General features: G+C 39.5%; 1 protein-coding gene across 1 annotated transcript; it reads right to left on the bottom strand.

The window, feature by feature from the left end:
* Positions 1-16,289: 16,289 nt before the first annotated feature.
* On the bottom strand, positions 16,290-19,698 carry LOC149239846 (pentatricopeptide repeat-containing protein At3g49710-like). Its single transcript, XM_089373558.1, has 2 exons — positions 18,985-19,698; positions 16,290-18,816 (listed from the first exon to the last, which is right to left on the bottom strand). The coding sequence occupies exons 1-2, from the start codon at positions 19,301-19,303 to the stop codon at positions 16,916-16,918; spliced, it is 2,220 nt and encodes a 739-aa protein (XP_089229684.1). The 5' UTR covers positions 19,304-19,698; the 3' UTR covers positions 16,290-16,915.
* Positions 19,699-21,145: the final 1,447 nt, after the last annotated feature.

Raw genomic sequence — 21,145 nt, 5'->3', positions numbered from 1 at the left:
ACATGGTTTTATGTGTGGTCCCTCATGTGGGCGTTAGCCCCTTGGCCGACCCCCAAATTGGCATCCACACGCCCATAAACGCTCCTCTTCAAGTCGGCCTTGCCCTCACGCAAGCCTCCTTCCAAGTCGCTATAAAAAACTCCCAACACTTAGTCGCATTCATAAGTGTTGTTGGTTTCGTCGCTTTTCTGTTCACGGTTTCGTCGCATTTCCGTGTGCGCTCACCCGCCCGTGTGCGCTCACCCGCCCGTCGTGCAGACCCGCCCGCCTGTCGTGCAGACCCGCCCGCCGTGCAGCCTCGCCCGCCTGTCGTGCAGACCCGTCCGCTGTGCAGACCCGCCCACCTGTCGTGCAGCCTCGCCCGCCTGTCGTGCAGACCCGTCCGCCGGTCGTGCAGCCCGCGCCCGCCCGTGCGCCCGTGCACGGTGACTTCGCCAGGCGGCCGAACGCGCCCGTATCCAAGGACCTTACACTGTAAGTTTCAATATGCAATTTCAATCCTTTCAAACTTGCTTTCCTTACATGATTTACAACTACAACCGGGTCACTATTAGTGGAGAGCAAGACCTCATAATCTTTACCTTCACAACACATTAGGCACCTTAGAAACCATTTTATCATGACTTTTGTGACTAAGGCAGAAAATAGTCGATAGCATAAAAGTTTTCATTTAATGTCTCATGCCACAGTGAAAGAATAATTTGACAACTTCAAGTTAATTATCATCATTAGCTCTACAACATACCACATCACTGTCAAACAACAAATGGACAAAATCCTTGATCATAGATGTGAAAAAATCGACATTATTTCCTTTTGATATACCATTGAAAAAGGTTGTTTTTAGTTCTTTCCATGGAGGCAGGGCTCCTTTTGTCTTTAAGAAATTGAGTAGGTCCCCCTTTGATATTCATGGCCCACCATTCGATGCATCTAAGAATGCAGGGTGTTTTTCCGAGGAGGCATTGCAGTCGAAGAATACGCTACCATTTACAGAGGTGGATTTACTGGAATTGTCACTGCCATTGCAGGCCCCTACAAAGCTAAGCACAAAGAGGATGAACGCCACCAGACTTGCTCGAACAGGAGCTGCTAGCCAATTTTTGAACTTCCCCATTTCTAAGTGCATGCAATGTCGACCCTCTATTCATGTGATTGTGAATCCTCTAATCTTAAAAATCTTAGATTGACCTTAGATTAATATTTCCAGAGTTATGAAATAATGTGGAAATGGTCCAGCATAATATGTCGTTATTGTCTTTCAGCGCCGAGTTAATACCTCGTCGTCATCGACGATCATGAGATTGGGTGTTTGACAGCATCGTTTCACATATAATGTTTGCTTGGATCCTTGAAGATATTATGTCCTGCTCTATCCTCCTTGACTATGTAACGTATACTTCTCATCTGGCATTTGATGTGCTTGTGAAAACTATGTAAGATAGACTATAGCGTTCCACATGATCCACAAACTTGCAACGTTCCTCAGTAAGATAGACTATAACGTTCCACATGATCCGCAAACTTGCAACGTTCCTCTGTCTGCAGACTTGTAACATATATCATCATACCTCTTCTGGCTCGCTTTAGGTCTGCTTCACGTCTGACACTCATACCGCCATACAATTCCCTGACATACCCACTATGAAACATATGCTTCTACATATTTTCGGTAGACTTGTATTGATCATGCTATGTAACGGTGCAATCATGTCGCTCATGTCAATCCTCTTCAGATCGGAGCGGTGCCATAATGTTAACGCTGCCACAACCACTATCTGGATTATCATATGTAATGTAGGTTCTTAGTCTACCTCAGCTCTGTTTCCTGAGCTTATTTCGGTTGCCGATTCCATGAATATTTGGCAATGGACGGATATGGCTCGGTCAAAAAATTGATAGCGCCCCTATCCATCCCATTGCAGAATATATATTCGAGAAATCGGTAATCGAGATAAAGATGCCGAGTCTATTTGGGATACCATTGGTCGGCATATGCTTTGTAACTTTGAGAACTTACTATTATATCACCTCTTTTCCTTTGCATCGAGTCTTTTGTTTGCTCGTTCATTATTTTTACTCTTCTCATTTCGCATGGAGGCAACATCTTTTATTTGGTTGTTCTGCACGCAACGACTCAATTTCTTCATCAACACATGCATGTCCCTTTGTCTTTGATGTTTATTCATTATCCATCCCATTGCAGAATATATATTCGAGAAATCGGTAATCGAGATAAAGATGCCGAGTCTATTTGGCATACCATTGGTCGGCATATGCTTTGTAACTTTGAGAACTTAGTATTATATCACCTCTTTTCCTTTGCATCGAAGTCTTTTGTTTGCTCATTCATTATTTTTACTCTTCTCATTTCGCATGGAGGCAACATCTTTTATTTGGTTGTTCTGCACGCAACGACTCAATTTCTTCATCAACACATGCATGTCCCTTTGTCTTTGATGTTTATTCATTATGACGTTCATTTGTTTCATTAAATCGAAAGGTTCATTTTACAGTGGAGTATGATGTGTAATGTTGTCTTTTCGACTCAAGTTAGATATATATTTAAGATAAATTTATGTTGATAACTATTCCAACAAAGCAAAAAAACCCATTAAAATAACTATCCCACTGGAGTAACTCTTGACAACATAGTCCAGAGAACGTAATATGCAATTTGTAGCTAGGATAAAATACAAAACCTATCGATAAAATTTAAAGCGGGCATAAACTGAAAACTTTCAAAACCATTGTGAAGCTTGCAAATAAGCATTAGAGAAGCAAGGCACGTGCCAGCTGAAGCTTGCTTTAAGTAAGTACTTAGGCTTGCTTATTTTAATACCCTACTATGACATTTGTATGATTAAACAAGACTTGCAAATAAGTGTTGGTAAGTTAAAGCAATAAATGGAGCCAAGCAAGTAATAACCTATTTAGAATGAAAATTAAACCATCAACCTGATGTGACCTATGACCTATGTACTATTGGCTTTTTATTTGATGCATTGGTCAATAATATGTCTAAATTGACATTCAATCCTAGGAGAGATAAATATCAATAAAATAAATTTAAAAAATAATTTTTAAAGTTGAACCTTGTTAAATTGAAAAATATATCTTATGTTTGATTGACTTCATAGACAGTAAACCTAAAACCCAATGCATAATATCTGTCAAATGATAGAGATAATAATATTTATTTTTCTTTTTTTACATTTGACATAAAATATATAATGACATGAGTACAATGAAAATTATGAAGACCGAACCTAGTTACATTTTCCAATACTTGCAAACTAACAATCCTTTTTATGTTCAATTGCATGTCTCAAACCATTTTAAATTGAACATTGAACTGCAATAACACCCTTGAAATCTCATTCAGGAAGTCAGTCAATGTTTTCTTGTCAACAATTGTCACATTGTTCATCTACTGGATGGCACGGGAGATGCTCCCGCCTAGTTCTGCTAACACCTTTTTCGCTCAAATATGGTCGAAACCTCAAAGGATTCAAATCTCTTCCAAATCGAGATCACGAGGAATTTAACTCCAATATCTCACGACATTTTCTGATTTCACCGAGTATTATGAAAATGGGTATCAGCACTGAAAATATACATGTTTTATGTAATAATATTCTCTTTTTGCACTTTTCACCTACATTGATAACATGCCCGGGTCCATCAAGATCCCATCAGTGCCATCCACTAAAAGGTTTCGATCCAGTTGTCCCAAAATACTTTTGATATCTCTGAAGCTTTTGCTAAATAGATTAAGTCTCAAATTTGAAGTTTTCAAGTGTGCATTTTTATGTAGTACAAAGAGTGAGACAAGTCAAAGTGTTATAACTTGGGATGTTTGGTATTTTGAGCTCATTTTTGTTGATTTGTGTAGCCTAGGAGGTACTCCAAGCCCTAGGGTTCAGGGTTTGGAGAGAAAAGCACCACAAGGGCAGCTTGTGGACTTGGAACCCAAGTGTGGGGTTTTGCACCCATCGTGATTTGGGCCAAAACCGTGATAGATGGGGATGATAGTGCTCAACGATATGATTCCAACGCATCGAGAATCGTCTGAATCCGAGTTGTCGTTAGAGAGAAATGAATTTTTGAAGTTGACAAGGTAATTATTGGTTACCAAGTCATGTAGGCTTGGTGTAAAAGAGAGCCAATAGATGTGTCACTTCAAGCAAATTCGTTGAGCCTTAAAGTCTATAAATTAAGGATGATTTGAGGCTATTTGAGGCATCCAAGTGTGACAATACATCACCAAGAGGAGCTCTGAAATTTCGTGGAGGAAGCTGCAGCAAAAGGAGCCAAAAGGACAATGTGAGGAGGCCTAGTACAATGTGGGTATATTATGTGATAAAGCCGCATTGTTGTAGGTGACAGCGTGGCATATGATAGGGTTTTTCTTGGGTACGTTTGCAGGGAAGAACTAGCCACGGTAAATAGGAGCAAGGCACTGTTGTTTAAAGGGCAGATTGTGGCATTGTTTAAGGGGACCGAAGTTACAGTCCATTGTTGGGCTAGGCTGCAGGCCATAGCCAGTAGTTGGAGGCCAATAGGAGTTTCATTCAGGGCAGATAGAAGACCTATAAGGAAACGTATGCATGGAGGATCTCTTCTAGGTTGAACCGCAGTTTTTTGAGGTTGTTTTGTTGAGCTGCGTGGAGGTTAAGGGCAGTGTGGTGTGCCCTAACCAGTGGTGCAATATTACAGTAGTGCAGCAAGGTGTGAACAACAGCATTGGAGAAGTGTTGGGTCAAATTTTGTTGACCAGATTGGATCAGATGTTTGTGCAACGTGTTGATGCCATGTGTATGACATTCCAAGGCGGTGAAGTGTCATGCTAGGTGCAAAATTGACAATGAGTGGATTAGGTGTCATAGAGTTGGTTAGAGGGTAGCGAATTGGCCACCCAAGGTAGCCCTAGAGCAGTAGACAAGAAGCACATTGTTGGTGCGAGATTGGGTGAAGTATTGCAACCTTATGTATAGCACTTTGATGGATGAAAGTGACTGCTAGATTGCCAGATTGGAGCTTGGGAATTAGGCCTACCCAAAGAGCAGTTGATGAGCACGTTCATTGTAGCAAATGTGACTTGCAGCAGTGATAGGAGGCATCCCTCTTGGAGTCTCAATGTGTAGCTACCCAAAGAACAGTTGATGAGCCCATTCATTGTAGCAAATGTGACTTGCGGCAGTGATAGGAGGCATCCCTCTTGGAGTCTCAATGTGTATATGCCTTAATAGACTAAGGCAGTACTAGTGAGCAGTACAGGAGCGAAGGACCAACAGGACAAGATACGACATCGAAGTTGCACAACGAAGTTTGTCATTATATCTTGTATACCATAGACTGCTCTATTATTCAGGATTTTGTTTAATATAACGAAGATTGTGATTGTACATACTATACAATTTTGTTTAAAACTGTGTATATTGTGCATATGTGATTCACTACTTTATATTTCCATTGTGCAAAGTAGTTTATGGTTGAGATCCTTGGTTTGGTAGCATCAATGATTTTAAGACTCTAACCTAGACCCAAGGTCGTGGAAATTCAACATGGTATCAGAGCATGTCTGAGCTACTTTGGAAGTAAGTAAATCATAGTTGTGCGCAGCAAAGTACAACGTGAGAGGGAGTTGGTCACATTGTGAGTGAAGGGTTCACTATAATGTCAAAGTTGCAGGCAGGTATCTGATATGAGGATAGGTTGGAGGGGTTGTCCAACTATAGTCCATGGAAGGAAAGGATCAAGTTGATCTTGCAAGTCAACAAGATCTGGGATTTTTCCAAGAAAGAGATCAAGAAGCCAACCAACCCTAAGGAGCTGGAAATATGGGAAGATTTGGATGTGAGGGCGAGACTGATCATCCTAGATGGTGTGATGGATGCCCTAATACCTCATTTTTCCAGGAAGAATACCACACATGAGATGTGGGTGTCTCTTTAGAATTTGTTCCAGAATAAGAACGAGAACCAGTATTGGTATTGGAGGATAAGTTGAAGTCCACCAAGATGATAAAGGATGAAAGCGTGAAATATCTGACAAGATTGTCTCAGGTCAAAGATGAGCTTGCTGCCATCAGTGTGACTGTCTCAGATGGAGATATGGTAAGGATTTCCTTGAAAGGGTTCACTGAGGAATGGAAGCCCTTCATCAAAGGGATCGTTACCAGGGAGAAGCTACCAAACTGGGATAGGGAGTGGGATGACTTCATTTAGGAAGAGTTGTGGGATGAGGATCTTCAGCTAAAGTAGAAAGCTTCAGATGATGACATGGCACTTGCATCACGAATGACAGGTAGGCAAAAGAAGGACTTGAGTAAAGTCAAGTGTTTCAATTGTGGCAAGATGGGTCATTTTTCGTTGAGATGTCCAATGAAGAAGAAGGGAAATGATGAGAAAAAGAAAGGAAAGCAAGTCATCAGTGTTGCCACTTTAGCAGAGATGGGCGATCTCTCCAGGAGATTGGAAGAGGAGGACTTTGCTATGATTTCTCATTTCTCGCAGAGTACTATCACTGAGGATGGATGGTATGTGGACAATGGTGCGACAAAGCATATGACAGGGTCACAGGAGGTTTTTGAGACTCTATCTAGATGGGACTCGAAGTTGCACATGGTGTTGGGCGACAAAAGTCAGTTGGAGATTCGAGGATCGGTTGTTGTGCCATTCAGGATGGAGACAAGACGTATGATGCAAGTCCAGGATGTATTGTTTATATTAGGACTCAAATATAGCGTGATTTTGGTCTCGATGATCGAGAGGAAAGGGTTTGAGGTCTTGTTCCAGGATGGAAAGGAAAGACTCAGATTCAGAGGCTCTAAGTCCGATGGGATTTTACTCGGAGTTAGAGAGCATGGTCTCTACAGGTTGACGGGCAAGCCTGTGGATCATGGAATGAAGCAGGTGGAGCAAGTACATGTTCCAGAGAAGCAAGTGCAGGTGCAGGCTTCAGAAGAGAAGGTATAGGTTCCCGAGAAGAAGGTACACTTTCCCAAGAAGGTCCAGGTTCCAAAGATTCAGAGGGATTCTAGTTTGAGAGGGAGTTCATAGATTCAGAGGGAGACTCTGCAACCCAAGAAGAGTGTGTGGTCAGTGGTGAGCAAGGGTGCTCCTACAACTGCCAAGAAGGAATCATGGAGAGAGTGGAAGACGTTACAAGATAAGAAGAAGAAGCAGGTTGCTTCTAGCAATGACAGCGACATTTCAAAGAAGGGCGTAGTTCACCATATAGGGATTGTTGTGATTGTGAGTGCCAAGAGTTGGGCAAGTGTTGTGAGCAATGATGATGATGACGAGATACTTCCTAGTCTTGGAAGTACCTCCCTCGCTAAGAGGGAGTGTTGATTTGTGTATCTTGGGAAGTACTCCAAGCCCTAGGGTTCAAGGTTTGGTGTGGATAGAAGCCCTATAAGGCAGTATATGCATGGAGGATCTCTTCTAGGGTGAACTGTAGTTTTTGGACGTTGTTTTGTTGAGCTGCGTGGAGGTTGAGGGCAGCATGGTGTGCTCTAACCAGTGGTGCAATATTACAGTAGTGCAGCAAGGTGTGTACAATAGCAATGGAGAAGTGTTGGGTCAAAGTTTGTTGACCAAATTGAATCAGATGTTTGTGCAGCCTGTTGATGCCATGTATATGACATTCCAAGGTGGTGAAGTGTCATACTAGGTGCAGAATTGACAGTGAGTGGATTGGGTGTCACAGAGCTGGTTGGAGGGCAGCGAGTTGGCCACCCAAAGTATCCCTAGAGTAGCAGACAAGAAGGACGTTGTTGGTATGAGATTGGGTGAAGTATTGCAGCCTTATGTACAGCTCTTTGATGGATGAAAGTGACGGCTAGATTTCCATATTGGAGCTCGGGAATTAGGCCTACCCAGAGAACAGTTGATGAGCTCGTGTTCATTGTAGGAGACGTGACTTGCAGCAGTGATAGGAGGCCCCTCTTGGAGTCTTGATGTGTAGATGCCTTAATGGACTAAGGCACTACTAGTGAGCAGTAAGGGAGCGAAGGACCAGTTGGACAAGATACAACATCAAAGTTGTGCAATGAAGTTTTTCATTGTATATTGTATACCATAGATTGTTGTATTATTCAGAATTTGGTTTAATATAACGAAGATTGGGATTGTGCATATTGTACAATTTTGTTTAGAACTATGTATATTGTGTATATGTGATTTACTACTTTATATTTCCACTGTGCAAAGTAGTTTATGGTTGAGATTCTTGGTTTGGTAGCGTCAGTGATTTTAAGACTCTAACCTAGACCCAAGTTCGTGGAAATTCAACAATTTTAACTCCTATCTAGTTAGTGAATTTTTTGTTCATGGCACATCAGATCTAAAGGATGTTAATTTTGATACAACATTAGTGGCATTGGATTCTATGCTTATTGTTTGCTTCGAGTGAGTTGAATATCATATTTTAATAAATGTATCTCTTCATTTGTGCAAGTGATGTGAGATTCTAAGCCTCTCAACTCCTCCCAAGTTGCCCTTCATGACTTGAAAGGGCCATTTGCAGATTTCTCTTCGTCAATTGAATCTCTCTTTACATCCTCGTCATGTGGTTCCAATTCTTGATCCTGAACCTTTTCTTCCTTCGATGCAACTATTTCTAAAGACTCCTCTTCACTATCACTGCCCTTGATCATGCAAATATCCTCAATATAATTTGGGCCCTCAATTTCTTTATTATGTATTTCACTTTTATCAAAAAAAAAACAAAACAAAACAAAACAAAAAAACAAAAACAAAACAAAACAAAAAACAAAAAAAACAGATCACTCCTCTTGAATTTTTGAATCATCCTCTAATTCTTGATCTTGTACACAATCCCTTTCTTCATGTCCAACATTTCCACAAACATAACAAACACATCCATGCTACTTAACATAAGATACATTAACCATAAAATCATATACTTGGTTGTCATGTCTTCAAGGAACACTATTGGGGCCACTCTCCCCCTGAGGTGTTTCACACTACATGACTGATACTTTGATAAAAACACTGGCTGAACCAAAAAAAAAAAAAACGGATCACTCCTCTTGCATTTTTGAATCATCCTCTAATTCTTGATCTTGTACACAATCCCTTTATTCATGTCCAACATTTCCACAAACATAACAAACACATCCATGCTACTTAACATAAGATACATAAAAAAACGGATCACTCCTCTTGCATTTTTGAATCATCCTCTAATTCTTGATCTTGTACACAATCCCTTTCTTCATGTCCAACATTTCCATAAACATAACAAACACATCCATGCTACTTAACATAAGATACATTAACCATAAAATCATAGACTTGGTTGTCATGTCTTCAAGGAACACTATTGGGGCCACTCTCCCCCTGAGGTGTTTCACACTACATGACTAATACTTTGATAAAAACACTGGCTGAATTCTTCTTTACTCATGGGTATTTTCATTTCCTTCAGTAGCTCCCCATGAGGCCATGCTAACCTCAATTTTTCATTGAAGTCACATGTTGCTCTTTCTTCTTTTTCAAACTTTGGTGGGCTACCTTATGCTATCTGCATCTCCTTCTAGCTTATTGTTTGGTCTACTTTGAGTGAGCTCCTTCTTTTGTCTAGTTTCCTTTAAGGCATTGGAAAACTTGCATTGTTAGCGATGTGGCCAAGATTGTCATATATATATAACATCTTATGTGACCAAGAAAGGGAGGAAAAGACTTGTGCCTCCTAATGTTGTTATTCACATATGAATTTACCTCATCATACAATGCACTCCTACTCTTATTTGCATAAGGTTTGTAATCAACAGCCTTTAATGGCCAAAAATGTTGCACGAATAGCAATAGCTAAAGAAAGGATTTGTGTACTTGGTGGTGTTGAGAAATCTAGGGCATTAGTGTTAGTTGATTTCTCTTCCATTAGTGACTGCTTGTGAATGTTTTTTACTTCTTTAGATTAGGATCTTCTTCACATTAGATTATTAGTGTTCTTCTTCATCAAACAGTAACCAATGCATGAACATAAATAGACAAGAGACATAGCATGTAGGCATGAGCCCGAGCCAAAACCTCTCACCCTTTGAGAGGAAAACCCGCACAAATTCTTCTTATAGAGATTCCAATTGACGAATACCAAGACCAAGACCCTTGACCTATTAGCCACTCCAAGACCAAGACACAAGTCCTCTTTTGCTTCTGTCTTCTACATTCTTCTTCCACTGCTGAGGCTTCATTACTAGAGCAATCTGAAATTTATCACTATAATATCACTGCAAACATGTCCGAATTGCATCATTATTGAGACTGTGTTTAGCATTGGATCCTTCTTCGTGTGGCAACACCGAGGTTTCTTTGTCCATCTGAAATTACACTGAACCATAGTCTTCAAACTATAGACTCTTTTCAACATCGAAACATTGTCACTGCAATATAGAAGTATCTGAAATCACAGAGGGATCTGAATTGTACCCATCCGAAATTTTCCAAATTTTGTTCTGTCCACTCAGTCATGCGAAGTTTGTTCTCTGTTTCCACCATTGAATAACTCAAATCAGCGAGGTCTATTCACTATGATTTTCCATCCGAGTTTTGTCACTGTAATTACCCATTGAAATTGCAGAGGTATCTAAGTTTCTTATCTGAACTGTCTTCTGCACTCTTATTCGAATTCAAAGTATGATCAAACTTTTATGCTTCTGTAATGCAAATCCTTACACGCCTATATATAGTGGGTTTTCATACATATAATTCGACATGAGAGATTGAACCGTTGTGTCTTCATTATATGAGCCAACATGAGTTATTTAACTCATCCTGCAGGTTGACATCAAGAAGACTGTGCTTGTCTTTTAGAGGGTTATTTTGACAGTCCTATAAACTAGAATACTTTGGACATATCTTCATACATGACATTGACTCTTTGACAAATCCTAAAGCTCTCAATGGGAGCCATCTAGAAATAAAAACTCTTGCTCATGAAACCCATGAAGCAAGGCATTACAAAAAAATAATTTTATTTCATCATTTACAAAGATCATAGTTACATGTCATTATGAAGATCGAACCTAGTTACATTTTACAACAGGTGGTTGATGGTCTTCTCATTGGGAATGATTTTCTTTGATTGCTTGCTTGCTTGAGAGGACTTCTTTTTCTACTGCATATGTTGGTGATGGACCTTAATTTGACTATTCCTACAATCAGCCGCAATATGTCCAAAATTATTGCAGAAGTAACATTCAATACTATTCTTTAAGGAAGAAAAGGAGTTGTTATTCCTCCTTTGGAATCTTGCAGTCTTGCTCAATTCATCTTGGGCGCAGATGGCCTTCTTGAAAAGGACACTTTCTTTGACTCACTACTCGGTTGTTGGTTATGTTGCCTTCCTTTATTTATGATCATGTTGTTGCTAACTTCTCCTATAGGCCCTTTGAGTGTTGCTTTATTATCTCCTATGGCTTCCTTTGAGCTAGATTTACTATTTTCTAACTCATTTCTCATGGAGACAACCTCAACTTCTAACTTTTTACAATAATTGATCTTTTCTTTAAGCTGGTTGTTGAATACATCTTCAATTCTTCTCACTTCTTCCCATTGTTTCCTCAATCTACTGATTTCTTCTTTGAACTCATGCTCTTTCTCATCACATATCTGCAGCAATTTCTTTTGATCTTTGTTTTCACTTGTAGGTCTTTCTATTTCAACTAAGGTTAAGTCAAGCTTGGCTTGGTTTTCAAATAACTTCTTGTGACAATCAAGTACTTTCACACTAGCAGAACAAGTCTCATTCCACTGAACGATTTCTTGCTGAGAGGCCTTTTTCTTCTTCTTCCTCTTCTTCTTCCTCTTCTTCTTCTTCTTCTTCTTCTCTGTTGTTGCTTCTGGAATCTCCTTCATGTATGTTAAGATTAGGTATGTTCTATGCTAGAGCAATTTATTTAAATTTTCATAGTTAGCAATCACATCAGCATTAAGATAAACTGCAGATAGAACATAACTATAAATCGCAGAAGACAAGCCAAGGCAAGAGGACACAAGATATGGCGCGAGCCAGGGACAAACCCCACAATGTGTGGGGAAACCCTTTGATCAAATCTTCTTTTATCTTCAAAGTTCAGCAGAGAAAGAGAGAGAGAGAGAGAGAGAGAGTACATTTACAACAAAAGTCAACACTTTGACTTATCTAGATCTAGCATAGATCATTTTGTATAATGATGAGATCAGTTGAAGACATTCTGCTTCAACTGATTCTCAAGGTGACTCCTTCACCTATCATCATTCTGCATCTCGTCCATTTGCTGTACCTTACAGTGTACTACACCATGCTGCACTAATCATGATAATCATCCTGCTTCATGCTGCCCATGCTTATGATTGCAATCATCATGGTGCTATCCATGGTCCATGTATCATTGTGCTATCCATGCACATTAAATCATAGTTGCGTCCTTATGATAATACGCCCTTCTGCCTGCATGGATATTTATTGCCATCACCTGCATATATATACCTTGCCATGTATATATGTTGTACTGCAGATTTGCCTGCGTATATGAGCATAGATCAGAATATATGAGTCTTCATATACTGTATATCACTGTCCATATATACATCATGTAACTTGAATAACCCCAACGTATATATATTGCTACTCATCATCCAGCATTTATGTTACAACTCAATGAACAACATTTACATAAATATGACTATGTTCATAACGATTATGACCCATATCTCTCTACGTTCCATTCATCAGAAATATAATTGCATCCATAATGAATACGACCCGTATCTTTGCATTCCATGCATTATATGAATATGATCCATATATCGATACGTAGGTTTTCTTTGCTGCAGCGTATGACTGTCCAGCGTTTACATATAACCATTACTGCAACGCATGACTGTGCGTACATATGACTGTGCGTGCAGAGTATAGCGTATAAGTGTTGTGCGTATGTGTAATATTATGGCTGCATTCACCTGAGACTTCACGTCCTTAAACCACACTGACAGATCCTGCATATATATATATATATATATATATATATATATATATATATATATATATGCCTCCACTACGCTGCCAGAATGCCTGCGTTCCATATTTATGTGACTGCCCACTACGCTGCCAGAATGCCTGCGTTCCTGTATTTATGTGACTGCCCACTACGCTGCCAGAATGCCTGCGTTCCTGTATTTATGTGACTGCCCACTAAGACACGTCTGAACTGTGGCTAGGGCACAACAGAACTGCGGCTAGATCATCATCTCCACAACGTACAGCAGTTAGGGTATCATCCAAGGCCAGTGTATTCTTCTTAGTGTCTCTCCTTCACCAATAACCCAAGACGTGGAGAGGAGGAGATCACTTGAAGAATATGTTGTTATAATGACTCCAAATCCTCTCTTATTTATACTAAAAGCGTAAGGTTGAATAGACACGTCGGTTGGGCTTCTAGAGCCTACATAAGTGCAGGTCGGCTTGATAATAATTACATAAACAAAATAAATTCATATCTCCATAAATACTTATCGGAATCGGATGATCTTTGGATCAATCCTACACCTCTCGACGAGAGGGATCCAATAAAAATATCAGCTGCCAGAAATAAGCTAACCCACATGGAGTTTGGCCCTAGTTGCCAATTTAACAATGTAGGACCTGCAACTTGCCCCATATATCTTTTGCGGATTTGAGATCTATTAATGTCTCAAGATCTAGATTGTGAAGTTTGTTGTAATTTGTACAATTAGCTTGGGCATTCCATTGTTGTTCTTGCTTTGAGGAGGGACCTTTACTATATCCATCACATACTAGTTTCCAAACATTAGATCCATAAGCTATCAATTCAAGTTTTACCTTCTCTCTCCATTCCTGAAAGTTAGCAGCACTGAGCACAAGCACACTTTGATGTTCCATGATTCAAACAAGTCTAACTTACAATAGATATTGATACAGAAGAAACCTCGCTCTGATACCAATTGTTGGAAACTAACTACACTGAAAAGGGGGGGGTGAATCAGTATTGTGCATACATGGTCATCAAATTACAATTTTTACTTTTCTTCTTAATAGTTATCTTAATTTTTAGATGAACAACAATACATCATATGAATAGCAGATTTAACATATAAACAGCATTCAACCACAACATAAGAATCAACACATAAAAGCAACACCAAATAGACACTAGATATAAGTGAAAACTCATAAAGGGAAATACCACAAATTTGTTGTTGTGATGTGAATGCAAACACTCACTTCTTATTTACATCAACTTTTGTAGGCACCCACCTACAGGAGGTATGTCTTCTATTTTGCAAGCTACAACTTGCTTTGCAACAATTTTTGTAGGCTCCTACCTACGGGAGGTTCCACCCTCACTTTTCTTCTACAAGTTAACACTTGTTGGAAGCACCCACTTCCACTTATAGGCTCCAACCTGTTTTTTTTCAGACTACTACCTGAAAGGAGACACCAATCCCGTGATACATTAAAGTTTTAATTTGCTAGCTTACATAGTCCTTAATTCTGAATACTTCCATCTCTTTGTCTCTATTTTGTACTTTGTTTTTGCTCATTTACAGTGGCTTATGTCTTGCTCTTCCTCTTCAATTTTGCTTCACATCTGCTCCTCTTCCTTTTTCTCTCTTTGCCACGCAATTCATAAAATAGTTCTCAGAAAAATTTGAATTCACTAGCAGCACTATCATTCAAAACTCATTTTTTTATATACATAGTTTGCTGATTATTTGTATTCTGATGCAGGAATCTGAACTGAAGGGTCACCCTCTTTGTATTCCAAGGCTCTTTGTGATCTTTCTCTTCATTTCCAAATTTGAAAATCAAGTCAAGACAAATGGACCTTGTAATTTGAAAAAATTGAAGTAATACAAGCCAACAATAATGATTGCATAAGTCAACTTAAATGCAGATTTCTTTTTGCACATTACAGGATGCATACGTGTTTTTCTTACAGACAATCTGCGTATATATACGGTATGCTCTTTTAAGAGATGCACATATTTTGTTTCATTCTAATTTTTGCTTGCTATTCCACTCAAGCATACCATCCACTCTTTTGGCTCATCAAACATTTTCAAGCACCTCTGCAACACAACAGTAATCATATACCTCACTGCTCAGCAACACACTCTAATAATACATCAACTTTTTCAAGCATTCACATCACAACATATGCAAGCATTTACATCACAAGCATCGTACTCACTCACAGCTTTACATGATTAGCAATACATACATAGGAGCAGCGATACATACTTATTGAATACCTCAATATTGAATACATACTCAGTAATATCAATGCAAAATACCTTTGGCATCTCCTAGACTTTAAATTAACTATGGCTTAGACCTTAAACTTATCTCTGTAGCGGCTCAAACCTTCGACACCTTTGCCATCAACGATAATTTTTCCAACATGAGAAACAGATGCTTTGACTTGACAAGCATCTTCGTTGACAATTATGTCTAATGCAGTGATCAGTTTCAGAGAAATGAAAAAACATATAAAGGATTTTGGAGAAATTGCAATTTTTTGTCAGCAACCCCTAGTGAGTGGCTGAAACCCACGCTTAGATTATTTCAAGCAGGACACATATCTTTTCAAAGGTAGTTTGTTGGGTCTTCTGTATACAGTCAAGATGAGGAGGCCTTAACACTCTTCACTGAAATGCAGCATAAAGGCGTTGAACCGGCCAATTTTACCTTTTCCAGAGTTACCGGTGCTTCTGCCAAGTTGAATAGCATAAGGTAAGCAAGTCCATGCTCAGATTATCCAAGTCCGGTTTAATTTATTTATGACTGAAATCCTCTTGTTACAATGTATATCGAATATGAGAGCACGAAGGGTGCATACCAAGTGTTCTCTGGGCATATCCTATAATAATAATATCCTATGATCAGGGGAAAAAAAAAATATCCTATGACATCCATCGTTTACAGGCAGGGTGATAAATCTCTTGAACTCTTCGAAGAAATGCTAGAGACATTGGGTGGGGAGGGGGCTTGGAAGAGGATGATGAGACCACAATTGTGAACCTCTCGAAATTTAAAAGAAAAGAAAGAGGGAAATAAAAAGATAAGCCAAAAGAAATATGAGCTCAACTAAAACAAACGAAGTACTAGATGGAATTCAACATAACCTATGAAAGTAAATTAATTTTCTGTAATAATTTCATCTATTTAGCAATGACGGGCAATCAATTGTCAATTTGGCAATAAACCAATCAACAACACCTTAACGGATATTGCCAGGGCACTATACTCTCGAATCTCAAGTGTAAATCAAATTAAACTTATTTTCGTTTATGTTTAAAGAAAACAGATAACAATGTGTGCAAAGCAGCCAATGAACTCCTAGCCTCATAATTCCCAACTCCTATGCTTAAAAACATATTGGAAGAGGTACCGATTCCCTAACTTTAACCATTTCACCCAGATATTTGGGTTTGTGCGATCTGTACAATTGATATCAACTCAAGAATGGAACTGTATATCATGCAATAAATGCTCAAACGATGTAGCTCAACACGGAGAAAGCCAGATGACTTAGCTGGAGCACTTTTCACAACAGCAGAAGCTGACTTCATCAAGTTCTTTGAGCTATGTGACTTTTATCCTCACAGACTCACCAACTAGATGTTGCACGGTACAAAGTCACCACAAACCTGGCAGTTTCACCTATGCTTCATGAGTTCATGATACAATCAGGGATTTTAGATGTTGCCGAGTATACAGAAAGTCAATATTTCTGTGTTTTTCTGTTGAGTTTTGAACTTCAAAAATCCATCCCAGAGACACATGCACAGGAAATATAAACATTTCCTATCCCAACCCCATAAACCAAGGCATACAAGAAAGGGGCTTAATTCTTTGTTATTTCTTCAAAAGGAGGTTACCAGTAGTCTCCACAAGAACATCGTGCATTCTTAAAATGATGGAAACGGTTAGCATCCCTGACAATAATTTCTCGTTCAGTGATCATGGAGATAAATTTGAAGGCAGTATGGCAGTCACCACATACACGAAGATTTTTAATAATTTGGATAGTTGTCCCAGAGGGTGTGTTCATAAGACCAAAAGCAAGAGCCAGCTTTTCGCTGTGGTGAGAGAGAACATCTTTCTTGTATTCTTCTCCCACATCATGCAGCAGAGCAAATTTTGTGTCTGGCACATACCCTGCCTCCTTCATCCTTATAGCTAGTGTCTCTAAAGTTGCATAGATCTCATCCATTTGTGGATGAGAGCTGTCTTCTGCAACGAAAGCATGAACTCTCTTATTGATGTCAATCCAGCTACATCCTGGCTGCTTCTTTACTCCCCTATCTTTCATCATTTTTCTCACTCTTGATACATCATTCCATCTGCCAGCAGAAGCATACATGTTTGCCAACACCACATATGGTGCAGCATTTGCTGGTTCTAACTTAAAAAGTTGTTCTGCAACACGGCTCCCTAACTCTATATTGCCTTGGCTTCTGCAGGCACCAAGCAATGCTGCCCATCCAATGGCATCTGGTTCAAATGGCATGTTTTGGATAAATTTCTCGGCCTCTTCAAGATATCCAGCACGGCCAAGAATGTCAATCATACAGGAATAGTGGTCCTTACTTGGTGTAATGGAATGATCTCGATTCATGGATTCAAAATAGTATCTACCCTCATCCACTAACCCTGCATGACTACATGCAGAGAGAACAGAAATGAACGTGACGGGGTTTGGCTTTATGCCTGCCTTTAGCATTTCTTCAAAGAGTTGAAGAGCCTTCATGCCACAGCCATGCTGGGCATAACCTGCAATCATTGCATTGCAAGTCACCGAATCTTGTTTAGGCATTTTGTTAAACATGTGACGTGCTTCCTCTATGCTTCCACATTTGGCATATAGTGTAACTAGAGCGTTGCCAACAGAGACATATGATGCAAACTCAGTTCTGATGATGACACCGTGGATTTGCTTCCCCTGGTCACGGGCTGCAAGGCCAGCACATGCACTTAGTACACAGACAAAACTGCATTCATCTGGCTTCAAGCCTCCCCGCAGCATTTGAGTAAACAACTTCAGAGCTTCATCACAGTAATCACTTTGGGAATACCCCGATATCATGGTATTCCATACAATTGCATCCCGCTCAGGCAATCTGTCAAAAACCCGGCGGGCATCATCTCTGCTACCAGATTTAGAATACATATCAACTAGGGCACTTCCAACAATTGCATTCAACTCAAATCCCGTTATAATTACGTGAGCATGGAATTGCCTTCCCTGACCCAGCGCTTCAAGATTGGCATATGCGGACAGCACACTGGCCAGAGTGTAATTATCTGGTTTCATGCCTACACCTATCATTTGTTCAAAGAATTCAAGGGCTTTCTCACCCTGCCTATGTTGGGCATATCCTACAATAATAGCATTCCACGATACCCCATCCTTCAGAGGCATCTCAGAGAACACCCGGTACGCATCCTCGCTGCTCTCATATTTGAAATACATTGTAATAAGAGCATTATTCACTGTTACATGTGAATCAAACCCAGCTTGGATGATATGAGCATGGACTTGCTTACCTTGTTGAATGTCTGATAAGTTGACTGATGCACTGATAACACTGGAAAAGGTAAAACGGTCTGGTTCAATGCCGTCATGCTGCATTTTAGAGAAGAGTTTAAAGGCCTCCTCACCTTGACCTTTGAGAGCATACCCGGCAATTATGGTGTTCCAAGATACGACATCCCGGTGAAGCATTTTGTCAAACAGATGGCGTGCATACTCAACGCTCCCGTAGTTGATATATCCTGCAATCATAGTATTCCATGAAAACACGTTTCGTTGACTCATTTTGTCAAACACTTGGCGCGCATACTCAATACTTCCGCCTTTTGCATACATATTTATTAGATGATTTTCTAGAAATACAGTCGTCTTCATTCCTTTTTTAATAAAGTGAGCATGCAGCGATTTACCCTTTGTGGGGATTTTCATCTCAACGCATTCCTGTAATAGGTAGCCATACTCATTGGGATTTGTTGCAATGCCTTGCTCCTCCATGAGATACAGTCTATGCAACGGACCCCTCACCTGCATGTCATCCATACAATGATCTTTCCTCTGCTCTGTGAACGTCACATTGATGTTTGCCAGAGTTGTGAAACCAATAATCCTGAAAGGTTGCCAACGATATACGACTAAGAACCTAGACAAAGTTATATTTACCATGAGAATCTGCGAACTTCGATGCATTTTCCTTCCCTGGAAGAAGGGTATAGTGGCGTTCGAATCCATTGCCAAGAAACCATCTATGTCAATCTGAGTAGTCTCGTTGTACAATATAGATCGTCCCCTCTAAGTGAAAATCATTCTGGGTTTGTAGAAAAATTAAACGCTGTCTGTCCGTTCAATGGGTATCATAAGTAGAGAACTGGACCAAAAATCAGCAACAAAATTCAGCTGGTGTCAACTACATCATGGTTTGTAACAACATGGTTTGTTTAGTGGTGAAGATCGTGGTTACAGTCTCTTGAGGGTTTGGGTTTAAAGAAGCTTACTTACAGTCAAAAGAACTCTTGACCAGGCAGTGCGAAGTTTGCTCAGGCTTTGAGCTAAAGGACTTGTTTTTTCGTTCTTTCTGAACGAAAAGGAGTGGAGTTGTTTTTTCGTTCTCTTTGAACGAAAATGAGTTGTTTTTTCATAATGGTAGGGTATGTACGTGTTCATATTGACATTAACAATAACAATATTATATATTGTGGTAAGAGAGTTCTTTGTTTTTCCTATTAAATATATTTATTATAAATTCTTCAAATTAAGCTTTCATTTTTATTTTAGTTTGTGATAATTTGAAATGGTGTGGAGTTGAGTATTAAATGATAGGTTTTTAATATCATTTTATTTTGAAAATGAATTATATTTGTTCGTTCAAAATGTTGATATGAAGAATTTCAATGTGATAGATCGGAATATATATTGCAAATCAATTTTAGTTACAAAAGTTTCAATTTAATAAGTTTTTAATATTTATTTAGATTTTTAATTGGTTATTTGGGTTATTTTTTATGATTGTTTGGAGGTAAGGGAGGGACCCCAATAGTTGGATGCCCCACCTTGGAACCCTCCAAACGCCACATAGACATCTACGATGGCAGTACGACACATCTCCCTTGCATGTGCCTATGTGTTGGGCAGTTTAACAATAAACATCGATGGGATTTGGGCAGTTTAGGGTTCTTTTTTGCCATGAGTTGTGGAGGGTTATCGAACCGTCGTGTTATTTTGTTTGGGTCCAGCAATTGAGCATTTGGTCCCCCCGATACTTGCACGGCCCTACTGCAATGCTGGTGGCAACCATCACCATTCTTGGTGCTACAGAGAGTGGGTTATAAGGTGTGATGGTTCTTGGTTCGTCATGTTGTTCAGTTGTTATCTTGCGTTTTATTTGCTTTCTGGGATGGTTGTTCTTACCCGCCGCACACCAGCAACTAGGGTATTCGTCTATGTTCGACCCTGTGGGAAATTTTTCTCGGCTCAATGTTGGATATGGTCGTTTCGTGCTTTAGAGGGTTTATCTACAGGTAATTCGCCATTTTTCAATAATGCTTGGAGGATTTCTTCTGTTTTTTGTTGGTTTTTCACAAGTTTAACCTCATGGCGTCTTTGCGGCATCCTTGTTTGTCATGTAGGTCATTATGTGTGAGTTGTAGTTAAGGGTACTCGAGCCCCTGGGGTTCCTGTGGTGTGTGGCGTGCGGGCATAGAACAAGCATGACAAAATTTTATGTGGTAGGATTTTAATCCTACTAGCTTCTTATGCATGTGTTTTTAAACACATTCAATTGAATGGATTTTGGTTGCATTTAAATTTTTTTCTACCACTACCTTTGTGTTTATGCACCAATTCAGGAATTATAGATGGATCCTGGCTGCATGTAGGTTTTGTTGCACTACGGTTTTATTGCATGTGGGTTTCGAATTTTTATTGGTAGTTTAGGGTTTTGTTGCATCACAGTTTTCTTACATTATGGTTTTACTACATCTCGATTTTGAATTTCTAATGGTAGTTTAGGGTTTTGTTGCATGTGGGTTTCGAATTCCTATTGGTGGTTTAGGGTTTTGTTGCATGTGGATTTGT

This window comes from Pinus tabuliformis, chromosome 8 (genome assembly GCF_031772625.1).
Source record: "Pinus tabuliformis cultivar Carrire ecotype Pingquan chromosome 8, CPIR1, whole genome shotgun sequence".
Classification (NCBI taxonomy): Eukaryota; Viridiplantae; Streptophyta; class Pinopsida; order Pinales; family Pinaceae; genus Pinus; species Pinus tabuliformis.
The sequence above is the reverse complement of the archived record's forward strand: the minus strand, read 5'-3'. Positions and strand labels throughout refer to the sequence as shown.

Excerpts from the sequence above, each read along its gene's own strand:
- LOC149239846 (XM_089373558.1), bottom strand. The coding sequence starts at position 19,303 with ATGGATTCGAACGCCACTATACCCTTCTTCCAGGGAAGGAAAATGCAT. Across the intron at positions 18,817-18,984 it reads GATGAAAATCCCCACAAAGG|GATATATCAACTACGGGAGC; the intron begins GTAAATCGCTGC and ends CTATGATTGCAG.